Source organism: Pan paniscus, chromosome 13 (assembly GCF_029289425.2).
Source record: "Pan paniscus chromosome 13, NHGRI_mPanPan1-v2.0_pri, whole genome shotgun sequence".
NCBI lineage: Eukaryota > Metazoa > Chordata > Mammalia > Primates > Hominidae > Pan > Pan paniscus.
Genome location: NC_073262.2, coordinates 94053265 through 94074759, shown reverse-complemented (window position 1 = coordinate 94074759; position 21495 = coordinate 94053265). Strand labels below are relative to the sequence as shown.

The 21495-nt window shown below is 37.0% G+C and overlaps 1 protein-coding gene and 1 non-coding gene across 10 annotated transcripts in view; both read right to left on the bottom strand.

Moving 5' to 3' along the window:
- The window catches only part of MYO1B (myosin IB), a 179473-nt gene that overhangs the window by 34345 nt on the left and 123633 nt on the right, over positions 1-21495 (bottom strand). For all 9 annotated transcript variants that reach the window (XM_003825286.6, XM_008950629.6, XM_003825285.7 and 6 more), the window contains 6 exons: positions 19048-19134; positions 18382-18447; positions 7040-7144; positions 5248-5310; positions 2535-2735; positions 1166-1392 (listed from right to left, as the gene is read on the bottom strand). In XM_003825286.6, the coding sequence (XP_003825334.1) occupies positions 1166-1392; positions 2535-2735; positions 5248-5310; positions 7040-7144; positions 18382-18447; positions 19048-19134 (749 nt within the window). The remainder of the gene's footprint in view (positions 1-1165; positions 1393-2534; positions 2736-5247; positions 5311-7039; positions 7145-18381; positions 18448-19047; positions 19135-21495) is intronic.
- On the bottom strand, positions 17630-17737 carry LOC112439138 (U6 spliceosomal RNA). The gene has a single exon (XR_003027441.1). It is a non-coding gene; the product is annotated as a U6 spliceosomal RNA (small nuclear RNA).

The window sequence follows — 21495 nt, the reverse complement described above, 5'->3', positions numbered from 1 at the left end:
ACTGCAATCAAACCAGAGGGTTTTGTCTACTTACATTTCTGTAAATATAAATATCAGGCACACAAACTAAACACAAAAATATTCTTCACTCTAGTTTCCTCATAACTGCATTTTCAAAGACAACTATAGAAGGTACTTGTGGGTATGGGTGTGCTCTATGAAATCTGACCCACCAGACACATACCTTCTACTATCTAGCTCACCAAATACACACATAGCAAACTCTAATCCTAGTTGGTCTTTACTAAATCTAGAGAGAGTTCTGTCTAAGATGCCCTAGAAGCAGAAAAAGAGAAGAGCCCAGAAGCCTTTTTCCTTTTTTTTTTTTTTTTTTTTTTTGAGATGGAGTCTTGTATTGTCACCCAGGCTGGAGTGCAGTGGCGTGACCTCGGCTCACTGCAACCTCCGCCTCCAAGCGATTCTCCTGCCTCAGCCTCCCAAGTAGTTGGGATTATAGGTTCCTGCCACCACGCCCAGCTAATTTTTATATTTTTAGTAGAGACAGGGTTTTGCCATGTTGGCCAGGCTAGTCTCGAATTCCTGACCTGAGGTGATCCACCTGCCTCCGCCTCCCAAAGTGTTGGGATTATAGGTGTGAGCCACCACGCCCAGCCCTTTTTAAGAAGGTCTTTCTACTGCCTTGAAAAAAATTCAGATTGCTTTAGGAATCATTACTTTCTCCAGGCCTACACCTCTCACAGGGAAGAAAAAAGTGCATGTCTCCTAAGAAGTGCCAGAGCAGTTAACTAAAGCACTTGCTTCAATGCTGTGCTCTAAGCTAATAGAACAAGAATCCCAAATGAAGCCAACAAGAGTTTTCTGCAAAACACTGACCAGAAAAAACACTTGCATTTTGTTTTTTAACTTGCCATTAAAAAAATAATAATAAACATACAGAAAGTTGAAAACCCCTAGGTCTCAACCACTGAGCTTCATTAAATATCTACTATCTTCTCCACCACACTTTACTTTTTTACTTTCTTATTTTAGGGGAAAGGATAGTGGAGCATTTTTTAAGCCAATCCCAGATAAGGTATTATTTAATCTGTAAGTATTTTAGTTACCCTCTGCTTGGGCTACACTCAGATTGAGGCAAAGGGAAAAATGATATTCCTTCGGGGTGCTCTCACATTTGAACTGTGAAAGTTTCATGTGCCAGAAATACCTAATATAGTTTGGGTTCTTGGTCTGTAGGTTTTTCATCAGAGTGGCCACGGATGCCTTGAACTGTGAGCCTGCTGTAGGAGGCCTTTTCAGGTTGATCTTGGCGGGATTCCCTTCGGGGAACAAAGACTTGATGAGGGCATGGCTGGCCTTCCACATGGCTTGGGACAGGTCTCGATAGAGAAGGTCGTTGTTTTTGTCAACAAATCCTTCCACCTGGTACAGCACCTATAAGCAGCACATGTAACTCAATGACAGGCACATTGCATGCTATAATGTCAAACAACTATTAAAAATACTCCAAGACTATCTACATTGCAGCCACTTCCTTCACCATCAAAAAATCCCTGACATGTTAGTCACACTCTCATAATGAGTTCGCCTCCAAGTTTAAATTCCATCTGTCTAAATCACAGACAAGATCAAAATAAATTCTATTACCATTCAGGATTTGCAAGAATAAACTCCAAAAATGTTATCATAACATTTTCAAAGGATTTTGCATTTTTTAGGAGTCTGAACATATTCTGGGGTTTTACTTTTATTTTTTAGTTCTCATATACCAATTCTAGTCTGTTTAAAAGTAGATGGGCAAAATAGAAACAATGCTAACACTTTCATAAATATCCTGAAGCAGCAGAAAAACTGATCAGAAATTATCTTTTAATAATATACGCTAATAAAAAAAATAAAGTACCAAGTTCTAACATTTTGAAATTAAAGGTAATTCAGGTACTATATACTTTTTACAAATGTATAATCAAGAAGTTTTTTTCCCTTTGAAGTTTGCAATTTTATGAAAAAGGAAGTATTAGCTCTAATCAATATTCTTTCAGGATTCTAAAGATTAATCAATTAAGATTGTTTTTAGCATTGTCTTTATATATTAGACATAAAATTAATTCCCCCAAATATTAACCAAATAAATAAGTGCTTTTTTAAAAAAGTAAATATTTTCCCTAATGTCATTTCAAAATCTCAAATAATTCATTATTTTTGCTAAATGGCTTGTGTTTTTAAAGCCTTAAGTCTTTATTGACTCTTAATTTGTACTGGCAAATCTCCTTCAATAGTGTTAATAGATATTTTTTATAGGATAGCTTAGAGTTTGAAAATAATAAAGATGATTCAAAAATATATTTAGACTCTTCATTAAGTCCATTAGCTTTGCTTTTGATTTTCTATATTAATAAGATTTTAGTCAACATGGTCCAGATTCTATTTCTATTGAACATTTATTGATTCAATCACTTTAGCAGCTCAATTTGTCCTCACAAGTTAATGGGGTTTCGAACGCCCATCTCTGAGGTACAGCCTCCTTGCAGGGGTAACTTGGCAGGCCTGACTGGGTGCTCACAGCTCCCCCATACCTTTCCAGCATAATGCTGGATCCTGAAGCAGCTGTGAGGCAGAGACGTGTCATTGAGGAACCGAGAGCACTTGCTCATCCTGCTCTCAAAATGCTGGTGGGTGGCACATACTTGGTTCAGCTTTTCTAAGAAGGTCTCATCAGTGACTGTGCCAGGTCTGAGGCACTCTTCATCCAGCATGGCCAGGATTCCATTTGTGTTCTGGGAAAACGGAAATAAAAAAGTTTCCTTCCTTCCTCACTGTATTGTTGTAATAATTATTCCTAATTACACCATCAAACACAATCAACTTAGTCACAAGAAAAGTCTGTTCAGTTATAACAAAAAGCAGAGAATCAAAACAATAACAAAAGCCACAGGAATCAGCTCTTTCCTGAAGGATCCCAGGTGTGTGTATGGTGGTGTGGTTGGGAAGTGTGTGTCTTCTTGGTTTCTCTCTCCTCGCACAGAACAACAGTACCTGGGAGTTGCCTCAGACACCTTAGCCTGATGATGACTGAAATTTATACTCTTAGAAAAAGACAAGTTGGACCTCAAAGATTCAAAAACAAATCTAAAAGCAGAAATGAATGTGACAATACAGCCTCTATAACATGTCTCAAATCACAAAGCAGTCTTCTAAGGCCATTATTTGATTGACTCCTAAGAAGGAAACTCGTTTTCTATGTTTCCAAATTGTTCATGTGTTCAAAATAAAGTTTATTTCCTAGAAAAAAATGCTGTGATTTGAGATGCTGCTTTTAACAATCACTGCAATCAAGCTGATTTCAAGAATATGTTTCATATAGATTTAGATTTTAAAAATTCATGTGGAATTTCTAAATGGATGTTAAACATAAGTGAAAATTTATTTGTTGCATATCTAGACCCTGTGGTCATTTTTATTCCAAGAGTAGTCAGCCCTAAACTGAATCAGAAGTCAGGAAGCTTCTACTTTGCTAAATAAAGACTGCTACTCCATGGACTGCCCCTATGGGGTCATAAGTCTTAATTCCAAAAACAATCCACTCCACTGACCATCAATCCCACCTACTTCCACCCAGGCAAAGTCCTCTGTTCCTCTCCCCTTCTGCTCACAAGGCCATGACATCCTCTGACCAGCATTTATTCATTCCACACAAAACCCTGGGGAAGCGTGGACTCTCAGGAATCAAGTGTGTTCATAACATCCCCAGAACAAACATTATTGTTTAATGATGCTGGAAGGAAACATTTCCTTTATATACCCAGGTTCCTATGTGAACATGAGCTTCTTCAATCATATAGCAAGGGGATTTTTGGCTGAGATAATCTAGTTAAATTAAGTGTATTACCACTGTTCTTTTTCTCCTCTTCTTAAGAGAATAATTAAATGCAAGGTTATATTTATCAAGGAAAACATACTAATCAGAAATTCTGAAAATTAAGATTCCCATAGCAAATTACCTCCTTCACAAAATGGACCAGGAAAATTTTCAGGAAATTCACTTTTCAGAGCCAAAATCAGAGATCTGAATTGCTTATGTGGAATATTAGTGTTCCCATTCAATATTGTTCAGATTTTTTGAAACACAGTTTATTTCTTATTGAAAAATAGTGATGCCTTAGAATATTGTTTTTAATGTTTAATTTAATCAGAGAAACAACTTTTAGGAATATCTTGAATACTGAGGAAAAAAAATACTGGCTAATTACATATTTCCCAAAAAGCTTTGTAAAAGATGAGTAGAAAATGATTTAATATTCATTCAGAGCATGTGACTGTATTCCTGAAACACAGCACTCATCTCACTAAACTGGTCTTGCTAAAAAGACTGCAGGATAATAAAGCTTATACACTGTTTCAAATTACTTATTCAAAGTCAGGTATTAGTAATCCTAAGCATAAATTAGTTTCCTGTTTTCCACACACAAAATCAGTCTTCCTACATTTAATTCATTTACAATAAACTACGGAATATGATCTAAAAACAAAAATCTTGGACTCAGAAAGCTTACTCGAAATTATCCAATAATTTTTCACACTTTAAGCCTTTTTGCATATGCACATACTTGGGTCATCCGAAAAATTCCAGGTCCCTGGCCACCTGCAGTCACACATGCAATGCCCTCTGCATGTAGGATCTGAATCAATGCTACAGCTGCACTTAAGCCACTTCTGGGGTCCCACTTAATTCAGCTCCAGAGGTTGTCCCTTTATGTCACTTAAACTTAATATAATACCCGGTGAATAGTATGTTAAGAGGTCATTAGAGTTTTGGGAATGAAATGGATATTTTGATTTGGCAAAAAACTGGATGGCTGCTCAGAGCCTACTCTGATCAGTACTCACATGACCAGGAGTCATGGAATAGACCTGGGCTCCAACCATACAAGAAAGGCTGGTACCTTTAAGGCCTGGTGTCTGAAGGTCATAAAAGGGTGTTGTGATATGGCCACTGGGGATCCTGGCTAAGTATCAAAACATCCAGCTCTCTATGTATGTGTTCAAGAACTGTGTATGATCTCTTAGGGCTACAATAAAATCTCTAGAACTCTGCAGTTCCTTAACATATATATATGTATGTGTGTGTGTGTGTGTGTATGTGTGTATGTGTGTGTGTGTATATATATATATATATATATATATAAAACAGTGAAAATACTAATGCTTAACATTGAGGCACTGAGAACATTTATAAGGGTGAATTATAGGACTAAAACATTCTTTAGAAAACTGTACCTAAGTACTCACATTTTCTATTAGGTCACAAATGATAGCATTATTGAAGTAGTCAATGTGAGTCCATTCTATATCCTAAAAGACAAAACAGAACAAAATCCAATGACACAAGATGAAGCCACGACACTACCATCCATAAAACAGACTTTGCCCATCTTATCATATTTCCCTTCCTCTCTGAATTTATTTTCTTTATAGAATGGGTACTGCAAATGTCACAGGCAGTTCCCAAAACTTTCTCAATGCAGCTGCCTACCACTGACATAATCTGATTGAAGCAAACACCCTTGACCTGTTCTGAGACTGCCTTCCATTCCACTCTCCCATCTGCAGCAATTTCCCATGCACTTCACTGGCCCTGGGCCAAATATTTACTCAACAGGCCCTTGGGTCAATATTACTTTGTGTATGTTTACAATGTTTATAAGGAAATAAGTTAGAACTTGATCCCAAGAATTTAAAGCCTAGATTCTTCTGTTCTGAATCCGTAATCATACGGAAAAAAATTAATTTTAGAGTCAATCTTGTGTTGTAGGGAAGTTAACTCTTTCAAGTGTTAAAAAAAACAGGCCAGCGCTACCACAAAGTATTTTCAAGGAAAATACATGAAAGACATGAAAATCTATCCACTGGTTCTAACACTGGCTACAAAGCCAAATCCATAAAGCCAAATGTAATCTTTCTGTGTCTACTTACATTCTGTCCATAAATGTAAACATTTATTTGTCTCCTATTCATTACAGCAAGCTAGGAATCTTCCTATATATTCTTAGAAGTGTTTTAAACAATCTGTATAAACTGTTTTAAGTTACCCATCAAAGTTTGGGCATTCTCTTCATGATGAGAAGACAGGAAAAGAATGAATCGTGCTTTTAGAATATTTATGTTACTAAAAGGTGCCAGACAAGTATAAAACATTTCTGAAGCATAATGAGTACTCTAAAATAAAGATGAAATATTTATGATTTAGCTTTTGAGTAAATGGGTTGTTTTACTAAGCCACTGGGGATAACAATCACATTAGAAAAATCTATATGGAAAGAAAGATAAAAGAGAATTCAGTGTCCTTAATGGCTTAAAATGATACTAAGAAAATAAAGGAAAACAGGTAACATCATTACTAAAATATTAAGGCAAATAAACAAAAAAGGAAATAAAAATATAAACATAACAATTCCTTTTTATTTTTTGAAATAACTAATTTTACACTTGAAAAAAGACTGGCTATTTTAAAAAATAAAAGGGTGAAAAGCAAATATATATTTTTAAATTAATGATGAAAAGACTCTGCAAACACTACTTCTGGTTATTTTAAGATTATATTAAATGAGATAATCTATACATAGCACTTAATATAATACCTGCTATGTAGTAAGGACTCAATAACTGTTACCTATTTTTACTATAAATTTGAATACTCAATACTTTTTGATATTGAACAAAGTCTCAAAATATTTTCAAATCTACTTACAGTGATGCTGACTTTTTTGGTATACAGTTCTCTAAGTTTTGGCAAATGTATAATGTCAAGCAACCACCACCATTATCAGTCCCCAAAATTCCCTCGTGCTGTCTCTTTGCAGCCACAACCCTCTCACGACTCCTATCTCCTGGCAATCCCTGACTCTATAGCTTCTTATAGGTAATCAGTCTCTATAGCTTTGCCTCTTCTAGAATGACAGATGGAATCATACAGTATGTAGCCTTTTGAATATGGCTTCTTGTTTAGGCTATCTTCTGAATTAGAATTTATATTACGAGTAAAAAAGGACCAACACTTTTAAAAATAGCATTTCAACATTACCTCCCGTATATACTCCTCCTGCTCTTCTTTAAGAGTAAGTTCAATGAAGATTTGTTGCAGCTTTTCATTACAATAATTAATAATGAACTGCTCAAAGCTGTTGTCCTGTATGGAGAAAACGAAAAACAGCTTTATAAACCATGCCACTAGCTCTCTCAAAACAATGACACTCAGACATCTCAATCCATGAGAAATGCCACACATGATCTCTCAGATTTAACTGTGGCCCAGCACACGGCTCCTAGGACAGACGCTTGCCCACTGCAGGCACTCGAGGAGTGGGTCATGAGTAAGTGAATGAATGAAGTATACACAAATGATGCAATATTTGAAGGATGAAGACTTTTAGTTGACAGAGAAGCACCCCAAACAGAAAAGCTAGAAACAATCTCACTTCCTTTGCTGAAGGATCAGCAAAGACACAGTGAGCTCCACAATCTCTGTCACCAAGTTCTGAATCTCCCATTCTCAGGTGAAACTTCAGAGCTCAAGGAAGTCCCCCTGAACTGACCCCTTATTGTCCCCATCCAGGGACAGATCCCTCACTCTGACTCTTGCATCCTAACCCTTTTTGTAAATCATGTTATACGAACATGTGTGTATGTGTAAGTATACACATGTACAGATTAGTTTCATATACATCTGCCTCACTAGACTGTACATTCTTATGGGTGAGGGCTGACCATGCTCTCTTGTTCACTGTATTCCTACCCCTTACACAGCACCTCACACCTAGCAAGTTCTCAATATGTATTGGCTGACTGAATGAACAAATGAAGTTACTACCAAATGGAGACCCAAAGATTAAAGCATCTCCCTGACAAGAAACAATCTCTCTCTCTGTAGAAGGCCCACACCCTTGATCACTCTTAGAAGTCTCAGCAGCCTCTCCTTCATATTAATCTCTTATGAATTCGTTGACAGAAGCTTTATGCCTAAATCATTTCTGAACAATCTGCAGGGCTTAATGTATTGCTGTACATCCTGAGAGCACCAAATGAATAAATTTATCAAGAACCACATGGTCCAGGAAGAAGTAGATCTGACACTAAAACTTGTTTTCACCTCTATTTTTCTTTATTGCCCAAAGATGGTGGCAGTGGGAGCGAGGGATAGTATGACTCCACCACTGGTAAACTGGAATCTTCTCCCACAGTGGTGGCCAGTCCTGGTCTAATGAGGAAGGAGAGCCCACATGTAATGGTGCAGCCAAAGCTCACTGCTCCTTGTGAACAGGCAGAGCCACCGGCCTTCAAATCCCTCCGTACATGATAGAAGTGAAAAAGTCACAGAGTCTTCTGAAAGTTGATCTTTAAAAATCAACTTTGGTCTTACTTAGGAAAACTTAAAAATGATACTTATGCTGCAGCATCTAACTACATTCTTTCCTGGAAGTCAGCTAGGAATTTCTAATCACCAGTGATGCAGTGATCAGAGGAAATTTTAAACTCAAACTCATAAATAACACATGTGAATATATTGTCAGTGACTTGTTAATGCTAAACTTAGTTAAGGATAAAAGTTTGTTTGTTTTATGTCTTGAAGAGTCTTACTAAAAGGCAAACATTTATTTTCAATAATTTTGACAAATATAGTCAGATACAAAGGGCACTCCTCAGTCCTCATTTTCACACAAATTTTTTAAAACCCTGTGCTCAAATTCGCAGAGCTAACAATTTCAATTAGAAACTGAAGTTGGTCTAGTATAGATGCCTTATTATTATTATACTCAGCATAAAGGCATTCCATATATCAGAAAGTCTCAATTGCTTTGCTAAAGTATGTCCCTATATGATGCAACTATAAATAAAACCTATAAGTAAAAGTAAAACATTAATAACTTATAAGAGCAGATCTTTGACTTTTTTTTTAGACAACAGTCTCATGGAACAAATGTGTTATCTGGCAAGTCTGTGCCCATGGAGCTATTTCAACCCTATTATGCTAAATCATCAAACAGCAAATAATGAGAAGGAAAGGAAAGCACTAGTGTCCTCAGACACATTGTGTAGCTATGAACAGCTCAAAGTACACTTCTAAAACAGGACCATGAAATACACACAAGCAGATTAGAAACCAGAGGCAAAGCTTCACAATTACAAAACAATTTAAGGATTAAGTTACAACTAAATTAAATTTGCCCATAACCTTTAAAAATTCCTGTATGGATTCTGTATTTTATATCCACATGGTTATTCAGCAACCACTTACTGCAAAACTCACACAGCTAGAGAAGCTATTAACACAAGAGCATGCAACAGACCAGCACTGCAAACAGGTCATACTTACTGCATTCTGGTGCAAAAAGGGACAAATTACACAAAATGCAGTCAGTTCTTAATTAGCAATAAACTTCTAAAAGTGAGCATGTATTGATAGTTATTCATGGTTACAAATGACAGCTTTTACCATTCAGGCTGTATTTTTGATCAGTGTAAAACTTTGGATCAAGACCCATATCCAGTCAATTCAAAAGACAGGACCACAATACCTTCCTGTGGTGTCTGAACTGTGGTTTGCTAGGGGAGGGTTCTTTAGGATAAAAATGGTTTGACTGAAATAATGATACATCATATAACTTGCCTGAAGCTTTAAAGCTTCAAAATCCAATGCTTCTAATTATAAATTATCAGGAAAAAGAAAACATGCCATCCATGCTATCACCAGTAATTCTATATGACAAATGCTCCTTCTAACAACCCCACAATATCACCCCTTATCCCAAAATCTTTCTTCAGTTGAATCTCTCCCACTGTAGATTCCCACACTGCCCCAATCCCGCTCGAAGCAGCCCTGAGAAACATCACTAATTCTCTCTCCATACCACCCCCAAAAATTTTCGCCGTCCCAATGCTTTACCACTATTTTGTTTTATTTTTCTTATCAATATAAGAAGACAGGAATGTCAAGCCTCTGAGCCCAAGCTAAGCCATCATATCCCCAGTGACCAGCAGGTATATATTCAGATGGCCTGAAGCAACTGAAGATCCACAAAAAAAGTGAAAATAGCCTTAACTGACGACATTCCACCATTGTGATTTATTTCTGCCCCAACCTAACTGATCAACGTACTTTGTAATCTCCCCCACCCTTAGGAAGGTTCTTTATAATCTCCCCAACCCTTAAGAAGGTTCTTTGTAATTCTCCCCACCCTTGAGAATGTACTTTGTGAGATCTGCCCCCTGCCCCAAAAACATTGCTCTTAACTCCACCACCTATCCCAAAACCTGTAAGAACTAATGATAATCCCACCACCCTTTGCTGACTCTCTTTTCAGACTCAGCCTGCCTGTACCCAGGTAAAATAAACAGCCATGTTGCTCAAAAAAAAAAAAAAAAGAAAAAGAAAAAAAGAAAACATGTATGACATGTATCCAAGGTCCACATCCACCCAAACAGTCAGGGCAGTGGTGGTTGGTGGATCACCGAAAAGTGAAGAGATCCATCATAATCCAAAAGTAACTCCCCTTTCCCACCCCAGTGACACATCCCTGTGTAGTACCGTGCTGAGGCTCTTCAAAAACCAATAAGGAGAGAGTATTCTCCTGGAGATGCCCTAATAACAAAAACTTGACTGTCCGAACTTACTCTACTGCTAAAAAAACACCGCCCCCTCCCCCCCCAAAAAAAAACCCAAACAAAAATAGAATAGCACAATCACCGATGTAGAAATTAACTTACTTCCCCACAGAAATCAGTATCTATTGCAAACTCACCTCCACAGTCTCCAAAACATGTCATGGGTCACCTAGATGATCATTACTGCTCAAAGTGAAGGCTAAAGACACACACCTCTCTTGTGATCTAAGCTGAAGTTGATGGCATTGTTCAAATGTGGAGGAAAATGGGACTTCACATATGATTAAAAACTTTCAAAAATTTAAGGAATAATCAATAATCTGCAGAAAATTAAGGAATAGCCTGGCAGCAGTTCACAGAACTCTAACTTGTATAGGTCTAACACATTTTTCCATTAATACAAATATTAAATTAATACCTGGTTTTCAACTTGGGCCCCCTCTCCTTCATAAAATAGCTAAACTGAGACTAGAAACCACTAGATGAATAGGAAGGCCCCAAAGCAACTTTATATTTGGAGACTTTTTTGGTTTGTCAAGAACTGTGTGAATGCCAGCAATCCCTGAGCCAGGCCCTCTCCCACGTGTCAGGCTCATGAATCAAAGTCTCCAGAAGAGGAAGTGGGCAGGAACTTGCCCCAGGAATGACTCATCTCCTCTCTCCAGTTTTCCACCCATGCTCCAAGCATGCAATTTTTCTCTACTGTCTTACCCACATTTATCCCTGAAGACTAAGGAATAAAACTAAAACTTAGAAACATCTTCAGACAAGTACCTTCTGGGCTTTCTATTACATAACCTCCCTAAATGACGCTGAGGCTGCTTTAAAGAACAAAGGCAAACAGCAAGGTGTCTGTTCTCTGCTATTTCACACTATAGTTACCAACTATAGATTGGGATAGTGAGCACTTACTATGTTTAGAAGTATATAATATAATCAAATTTTAAATGCTAGGGCTTCTTTTAAGAATTCTAGACTTTGAGTCCATCCTTTCAACATCAAAACAAACAAACAAACAACAACAAAAAAAGCCCAGAAAATCTTATTCCCAGTTGATTCATAACTACTTTATACTCACAAGTATCAATCATAAACTCTCCAATGTAAATTATTTAAGATGTATCAAAAATACTGGCCCCTTTGTATATTCTCCTTAGCAACAAAGGAGACTGATGATATTTTATACTCTTTAAGGAAGACAGATATTTTTAAAACTCTTAGGCTTTTTAAAAACAATAAATATTGAAAGGAAGACAGTAAATAGAAGTGGCAGCTCTGTCCCTCTGTATTTGGGGCAGAGAAATGGGAAGGAGTCTGTAGGTGAATATAATGTATTTGAAACAGCGAGCAGTCCAAACACAAAGACCATGACTTATGTTAATTACATATTAGTGTTTCTTATAGTTCAGCACTTTCATTTGAGGTCAAATTTTGAATATAACATGCTGGCTTGGGGGTTTCTACATTTTTACATACAGTAAAGTCTCCTGCATAATAAATGAGTCAATACATTTATATAAAAGTTACAGGATTTTGAGTGTATATCACTATTTTAGGGAAGTTGGGCTATATTATTGCTGTAAAATATGCTGTTGGTCCTTGCAAAGATTTATTTGGTGTTAAAGCCTTTGACAGCTTCTGATTATAATGCTGTTCCTATAGAAAAAGATAATGCACTTAACCACGGTCCATTTTTAAATATCACAGCATCAAGAAACAGGCTCCAAAACAAGAATTGCTTTTTTTAGAATGTAAACTTAAAAAATCCTCAAAATATATGAGAAAACCATTTAATATGAAATAGTCTCCTTTTTAGACATTTACAAAATTGAATGACTAGCTAAAGGTTTAGAAAATTTCCCTTAACATTTTTTCTTCCAGGTATATACTAAAATACAGCAAATGTTTAGAAAAACAGTGTTATTGTGCTCTTCTTAAATATTTTAAAATAGGCTTTCATCTAAAAACTTTTTATACCTGGAAGAAATACACACATATTATTACACAGAAGTCCAACTTCACAAAGGAAGAAAATTATAATCCAAATATTCCAATTATTCCACACATTTAAGTTTGAATTTTTTTTTTTTTTTTTTTTGATACGGAGTCTCGCTCTGTTGCCCAGGCTGGAGTGCAGTGGTGTTATCTCGGCTCACTGCAACCTCCGTCTCCCGGGTTCAAGTGATTCTCCTGCCTCAGCCTCCCAAGTAGCTGGGACTACAGGAGCATGCCACTATGCCCGGCTAATTTTTGTATTTTTAGTAGAGACGGGGTTTCACCATGTTGGTCAGGCTGGTCTTGAACTCCTGACCTTGTGATCTGCCCGCCTTGGCCTCCCAAAGTGCTGGGATTATAGGAGTGAGCCACCATGCCAAGTTTGGACATTCTTATAACTGAAAAAATGGTCTGTGATTTCTGAGAAATACTTACAGCATATCCATAAAAGATACACTACAAGACTTTGATTCATGAGACTGACACATGGGGAGGGGTGCCCGGCTCTGGGATTCAGGGATTGCTGGCTATTCACACAGTTGGATCTGTCTATCTATCTATCTATCTATCTATCTATCTATCTATCTATCTTTTACAAATCATAGCAGTTGTCATCTTTTTTTTGTTTTTAAATCTACTTTAAATTGTTTCCTTCCTCTTCAATTATAAGCTTTCTAGCATAAGAAGGACCAAATGAAGGCAAGAAACTAGAGTAGAAGGTGCTGACTATAGCCAGAATTTCTTTTAAAAACAATTTAGAAAACAAATCCTATGATCATGAGGTGTACCTACCAGACTACAATGACTCTTGCCCAAGTATTAGATTTTTTTATTTGAAATAATCATTGCATCCAGCCTATCATACTCTTACCATATATGGGTCACTTTCAGTGAGGTTTATGAGGGCAAGATAAATAAGGAGTCCATAACTGAAAGTAATTAGCACTTTGCCTATGTTAAACTAGCTCCACTGTATGAAAGGTGAAATAATCAGCTACTACTGCCTGCTTTGGTCTACAGAACACTAATGACCAATCAGATTTTCCCAGTAAAATATCTGCCAGTTTTAATGCCTGTCAGATAAGTATGTAGAAAACAAGCTGAAATCAATGTAGATTGTTCAACTTACTTTTTAACTTAATATCTTTTTTCAAAAAAAGAATAGCAGTTCTTTTATGGATATGCTATAAATATTTCTCAGAAATCACAGACCATCTTTTCAGTTATAAGAATGTCCAAACATAAATGTGTGGAATTGGAGTATTTGCATTACAATTTTCTTCCTTTGGGAAGTTGGTCTTCTGTTCTACCAGGATGTACAGCTAGATTTCTTTTCCTCTATGCATTTTAATTCACTTCACCTTATTTTTGGTATCATTGTTCTACTGATCTGTTTTCCAAACTGACATCGGATCACATGTGGCCAGCCAGGCAGGACTTCCAGCTGGTACTGGAATGTTTTGCAGTCAAATCCATGTGTCATCAACCCATGGTTTAATGCATCAGTTTCCCTCTTCCGTTTAGAGACAGACCACAGGGAATGAAAGGTTTCCACCAGCTCAGCTAAAAAAGGCATTTTCATGGGAACTGCAGGGCCATGGGACAACTAGACGCATTTTTTAAAAAAAGTCTCGCCCTTTAGTGTCCAGTTTTTAAAGAGATGCCCAGGGTATTCTAAAAGGCAGAACTCTTAATTCCTACAGTCAATTGAAGAACAACAGAACAAATAAAAAAAAACATGTTATCTATACTCCAGCAGTTTCTTTTCACTTGGGTGGAAAATATCACAGAAATTTTCATTTTTGCCTTGATGTGGATCTGAATACTTCTTCCATACTCTGACCCCTTGTACTTCAACTTGCAGTACTTTTAAGTTCTTAATTTTCTTGGTTTCCTAACACTCTGAGCTTCCTGATGTCTCCATGTGTTCTAACATTGCTGAGAATCCAGGAAAATATAGGCTGGCATCTGGGAATGTATGTGAATAATTTATTAAAAGAAGAAAAACACGTCTGTAACTCTGTATTAAAAAGCAGGTAAAAGTACCTAAAAATCCCCAACCAAATCGCTAATCTAACCTCCCCACAAATAAATTTATTTTAAAAAAGTTATTAAAAATCAAAACTGAAGATTAATCTGAGAAGGCTTAAAAAGGAAAATGGAGGGAACAATTAAATATAATGAAAAAACAAATCTTGATTCTCTCAAGGAACTGGGGGGAAAAAAGAAAAATTATTTACTGCATGTAGAAGGAAAGTTAAATTTTTATAATTTGATGGCCATTATAAGATTTGCTATAGACACATAACTGATTGGATTTGGCCTTGGCTGAAAGTTCTGTTTAAACGGAGTAAAAACTGCCTCCCAGGTTCAAGCGATTTTCCTGCCTCAGCCTCTCAAGTAGCTGGGACTACAGGCGCAAGCTACCACGCTCAGCTAATTTTTGTATTTTTAGTAGAGACAGGGTTTCACCATGTTTGCCAGGATGATCTCGATCTCCTGACCTCGTGAACCGCGCATGTTGGCCTCCCAAAGTGCTGGGATAACAAGTGTGAGCCACCATGCCCAGATGAACAGTAGGTGAGGCCCAATGTTTTACAAGGGTGTTTCATACAGTGGCCAAGCAGCATGAACACCACATGTTTGGAATCTGCAGTTTACTCCAGAGACTACTGTCTAACAGAGCATTTGGTCTCAACCTTGAGTGCACACTGGCATCACCTCAGAGCTTTAAAAATGTTGCTGCTGCAGCCCCATCTCCAGAGATTCTGACATAATTGCTCTGGGTACAGCCTAGACATCTGAATTTGCAAAAGCTCCCCAGGTGATGCCAATGCACAGCTGTTTGAGAACCACTGAAATAGAGTAATCCTCTGAAGAAAGGAAGAATATTTAGAAATGTAAGACAGGCAGCCAGGCCGGCGCAGTGGCTCATGCCTGTAATCCCTGCACTTTGGGAGGCTGAGGTGGGTGGATCATGAAGTCAAAAGATCGAGACCATCCTGGCCAACATGGTGGAACCCTGTCTCTACTAAAAATACAAAAATTAGCTGGGCGTGGTGCTGCAAGAAAATCACTTGAACCCTGGAGGCAGAGGTTGTAGTGAGCCGAGATCGCACCACTGCACTCCAGCCTGGAGACACAGTGAGACTCCGTCACAAAAAAAAAAAAAAAAAAAAAAAAGGAAATATAACGCAGGCATTTTCATAAACTGAAGTCTCTAGTTGAAACAGGGTTGAGAAAAATGATGGTATAACTTGCAGAAGGAGGGCACATTCAGCAAGACAGGTATGGAGAGAAACTTGAATCAACCAGAAGTGAAAAATATTCTTGGATTGCTGAAGGGTATAGGGTATTTCACCCAGCATCAAGTTAAAGGATGTTTACACAGGAACATCTGACTTCTGTTCTGATTAGGTCTGTAGCAAACAAACTTTTAAAACGTAATATAGTTTCCTGATTAGACTTTCCTACCTGATAGGATGCATCCTCTGGCAGCCACAGACTCTCAATCTTAGGGCTAAGACTCTAAGCTCCATGCAGACAAGGAATATCTCAGTTATGTTTACTACTGGTATCTGGTAACTCAATAAACACTTGAGAAATGACTCGAATTGTTTATGAGTTATAACTCAGTTTCCTTTGAGTGTTATAAGTGTTTCTTTTCCCATGGCTAATTAGATCTTAGGACCTACTGGAAGTCAAAGTTAACTAGATATCCCATCATAACCTCATTATCCTATTTTTTAAACTTTCCATGTGTTGTGATATGATATTAAGCCATTGCCCACTGGCTTAAGATCAATAATCCTTTTCTAGCAAAATTAAAACAAAATCAGTTTCTTTGACTTTAGAAATGTCATTGAATGTATCTTCTTAATCTAACTTTCTAGTGAAATCTCTGCTTACCCCTCTCCCCTGCTCATGAAACCATTTAAATCTAGATTAGCACAGCAATGTGCTAGGTAGTAAGTCTTTTTCCCTGCCAACTGTAAAGAATGACTTTGGCATTCTGCCCATTTAGTGATAGTAACTTGAGGTCTTGCTAGAAAGAAATTAATTTCGGCAGTGATTTCTGTGTGTACTCAAGCATTTCTCCTAACTCAGAAACCTCAAATTCTTCCCTTTCTACCAAGGAATTGGTAGCTTTCCTTTGTAGATTCTGCTAAATGGGCAACAATACAAGCAGATGCTGTGTTGAAGACCTCTGTTCTGGCGACCCCATGGGGAAGCCACCAGCACACACACTTCCATCTACGAAGCACCCAATGCTGGCCAGGAGCTTGGAGTGATGACAAGGGTGGAGAAATAGGGGAGTCAGAGACTTACCACATTTATTTTTTTCTTACTTCCAGATACTGGGGAACCTGTTACTTTGTGAAGAAAGGTGAGGAAGTGCCCCTGGTCTCAATCTTAGTAAGAAAGAAAAGCAGTAAATGAAAATATTAAAAGGGCCTGGAGTTTAGGTCCTGAGTCTGCCACTAAGTAGCTGTATAACCCTGGGGAGTTAGTTGACCTGAGGAGCTTTACTGTCTCATCTGTAAAATGGAATTCATAATAACAGCTACATCATGAGGCTGTTTTGAAAAGTAAATCAGACCATACACACACCACTTACCACAGTGCTTACATACAGTCGGCCCTCAATTAGTACTTACCATTAGCTATTAAATATAGAATATGATCGAGGGAAAACATACTAAGAAAAAGGCATGTGCTAGCAAGGTCTGGTTTAGGTAAAAGGAATGATCTGATTTTTTTTTCTGAGATTCTGTGACCCTAATTTTTTAGAACATGTAAATTCTTTGGGAACATTCTGGGCAGAGCCTGGTTCCTTAAAGAAATTCACAAATCTTACTTGTGGAGGAGAATTAAGAAAGGAGGAGCCCTATCTACTTCTTATTTCCCTGAACCAAACTAAAATACCACTCCTAAAAGTGAGAATAAATGTTTTAATAGATCCTTAAAACTCCTTCTAAATGTCAAAGTTAGCAAGGGGCAAAAAGGAAATTCTAACATAAGTACATAACGTTTATTTTATTTTCCAAATCACTTTTTTCAGGGGCCATGCTCATCTTCTCTATATCATTCTAATTTTAGGTATATGTGTTGCTTAACCAAGCACAAATGGTTTAAATATTTAATCTGTAAAAAGCATAGAATCATTTTAAAAAATTCACCATGAGCTTCAGCAGAAATTATTTCAACCTCTGCAGCAGAATTCATTATCATAAGATCACAGTAATGAGACTCAACAAATCACCTAATCCAAATCCTCTTTCTCTGAGTCTCACAGATGAAATGACCAGCCCTGGCAAGGCCAGAACCTATGTCCAGCCCTCCTGTAGCTTTCTTTATGGCACCAACCTGCCACACTTTCTAAACAACACACAAATGGCCACAGACATACTCATTGCAGCTTGTTGGAAGCCTCACGGTTAGAAATTTAAATACACAATTTCAAAAGTCAGGTACTAATACAAGTTCTTTTTAAGCAGTACTGTCTCCAAAATGCTGGCTCTCAGCATACACACAACACACACACAAACACACACACACTCAGGCACACATGCAGGAATACACAACCAAATTTTGTTACATCTACACAAAGATTTGTTGGTAGATTCAAAGTGATAGTGTGTTACATCTACACAAGGATTATTTGTAGATTCAAAGTTACAGTTACTTATAATGTCTACATAATACAGGTTTTAATTTCCAACCATTCCACTTTACTAAAGACAATACAAAAAAAATTTTAAATCTTACCTCGAAAATCTCAAAGCCATAAATGTCCAGAACACCCATGACCTTCTTTCTCACTTTTGTTTGTGCCTTAAAAAAGTTTCAAATTAAAGGGTTAATTAAGGCATGAAATATAACACTACAAGCATCCGAGGAACATAGATATATATTACAAGTTAATTATGTTTCTTAAGTAAGAAAATAACTGTAATTTAGTTGTTTTTTAAAAAATGTATGAGATGGGGTATTGGTATAGAACTCTTTTAGAAATTTTAATAATAGGTGATATATTTAAAGAAGGCATTAGTGGTGCCTTTCAAAATCACCTAGTCCAACACTCTCATTTTAGTAATGATTAGATCATGACCTAGTGAAGTAAAGTGACCTTTTCAGTGAAGTGTGTACCACTAGTTACCAGGTGAGCCAGGCCAAAACCTGGGACGCCAACTCCCAGAGTAACTCCACAAAGACCATCAGACTATTCACCAGTCAGAAGCAACACACATGGCAAAACAAAATAAACAAAATCCCTGACAAATTTCAATCTTATACATGGTACACTCTTTTTAAGGAATAATCTTTATAAGTGGCAATCAATTATTTGATTATAAATTTAAACTTTCTTCAACTTAATGTTTATACTGTGAATACCATTTATTACAACTGATTTTGCTCATAGAAATTCAGTACCTTAATGCTTTCATTGATTCGATTTACCAACCATGAAAACAACCTGCTGTAGAGGTTTTTAGCCAGAGCATCACGGGCATAATAAGCCTATTAAAAAACAAACAAACAAAACTTAACACCCACAATTCCACAATGCTTACTTTTAATAAAATCATAAAGATACTTTTAAAAAATATTTGAAGCTCTTTTATTTCACATTTCTTTGAAGAACCAGTTTTATTGTATCATAAACAATCAAACCTTTAAGAGAATTAGGCAAATTGTTTATACACAGTTACACTTTTTCACAAACCAGGAAACTAATTTTAAATACTGCAAAAACTTTCACCACAAAGATATTTATTTCAATGTTATGGAACAGAGAAAAATCAGACGCAATTTAGACGTCCAACAATAGGGGGTAGTAAGAGAAACATGCACTGAGAGTAATGTTACATAGTCATCAGAGAGTGATGGTTATGAAAATCAGGTAATGAAATGGAAATGCTCGTGTAATGTGAAAATTAAACAACTGTCTACTTAATATGATAACAACTATTTTTTAAAACCCTTATACACAGAAATGGAAATTCAAAGGAGATATATGAAAATGGCTTTGACTGATGGAATCTGTAAATTTTTTTTCTTCACTCAATCTTTTTTTATTTTTAAATTTTTTTGGAGACAGAATCTCACTCTGTTGCCCAGGCTGGAGTGCAGTAGCACAATCTCAGCTCACTGCAACCTCTGCCTCTTGGGTTCAAGGGATTTTCGTGCCTCAGCCTCCCGAGTAACTGGGACTACAGGTGTGTGCCACCATGCCTGGCTAATTTTTGTATTTTTTGTAGAGACAGGGTTTTGCCTTGTTAGCCAGACTGGTCTCAAACTCCTGGCCTCAGGTGATCCACCCACCTCAGCCTCCCAAAGTGCTGGAATTAGAGAGGCATGAGCCACCATGCCTGGCCACACTAATCACTTGAGTATTTAAAAAAACTTCCACAATGAGTTCTTTTAAGTTATAGAATGAACATAAACCCCTTCTTACGTGCTTATCTACTTTTAAAGTTATTCAGAACTACTTGACAAAGAGGCAGAAGACATATGCATCTCTATGACTCTTAGAATCCAAAGGCCGAAGAAAGTCAGGTTTGGACAGAAGAATCTAAACACCCTTAAATGTACCGAGTGCCCAGAGCATACAGTAGGTAAGTACTAATGAGATGTTTAATACCAGCATCCTGGGGAGGCCTGGAGGTTGGGTGTCAGCAGCCTAAAAAGGAACTGGCCTTGGGAAAGAAAAAGCTTGAGGTTTTGTTGCTATTTTCAACATGCTGGCCGTATGTGTGTATTTTGCTGCTTCTAAGTAAAAATTGAGGTATTACTGTTAAAATTAACCAGTACATTTTTATTTTACAAAGAGCACAACTTGTTAGATTATGTGGGAATACTTTCTCTACATTTCTTCCTAAATAAAATGTAACAACTTTAATAACAGATTCACTTCCCTGGCAACATAACACAGCTGAAGATAACACCTTTTCCCTTCATCTGACATTTCCATGCTAATCCCAAACCTCCCTCCCTACTCCAATTAGGGTTAGAGAATATACCTAAGAGTTGGCAACAAACAAATAAACAAACAAACAAGGGAGGGAATGCTTCCATAGTAGAAGATGCATGTCAAATGCTAAAACAGAGAAATCAAAATATAATTTAGATGCATCTTTCCCCAATACCCTTTCTTCTAGTTTTTACTTTCTTAAAATAGGTAATTTAAGTGCTTAGAATAATGCCTAGCATACAGTTAGTCTATAGATGTACTTACATTGATTTCTGAAGTATCCTTTTCGTCTACTACTACCTCATGAGCCTATATAATTTCCAAATCCTTTCCTTTTTCTTCTTATAAATTCAAGTTATCTCAAAACACCACATAATTTCAAAACACCATGTTTTTGTAAATGAGCCCTTTTTCATCTTAATGTCGTCCAGCTTTTTTAGTTATATGCTATCTACTTTCAACAAGCCACTATTTCAATAAACAACTGAACTAACAGTGACAATTTATTCTGATAAATTGCTTTATATTTTTTAAAGTGTATTCACAGCCAATATTAATCTTCTTTGGTTTCTTCAACAATATTTATTCCAGGGGTTTCAAACTCAAATGTTTCCAGGGACTGTGTGATAGAAATGAACAGGAAATGATGGCTCTCTCTATCGGACTTAGAGGATGCATTCCAGGCTAAAGGCACTCAAATTCAAAACTTAAAGAGCAAACAAACAAAATCAAAGAAAATACTACCCTTTAGTCAACTAAAAATATTGAGCTTTACCTGGCCCTAGGAGCTGCCAATTTGCCACCTGGCTGCCAATGTGCCACCCCTGACTTCCTGAGCCTGATTCATGCCACCAAATCTCCACAACATTATCCTATAAAGCAGTAAGGGAAGGAATGTCTATTCCCAC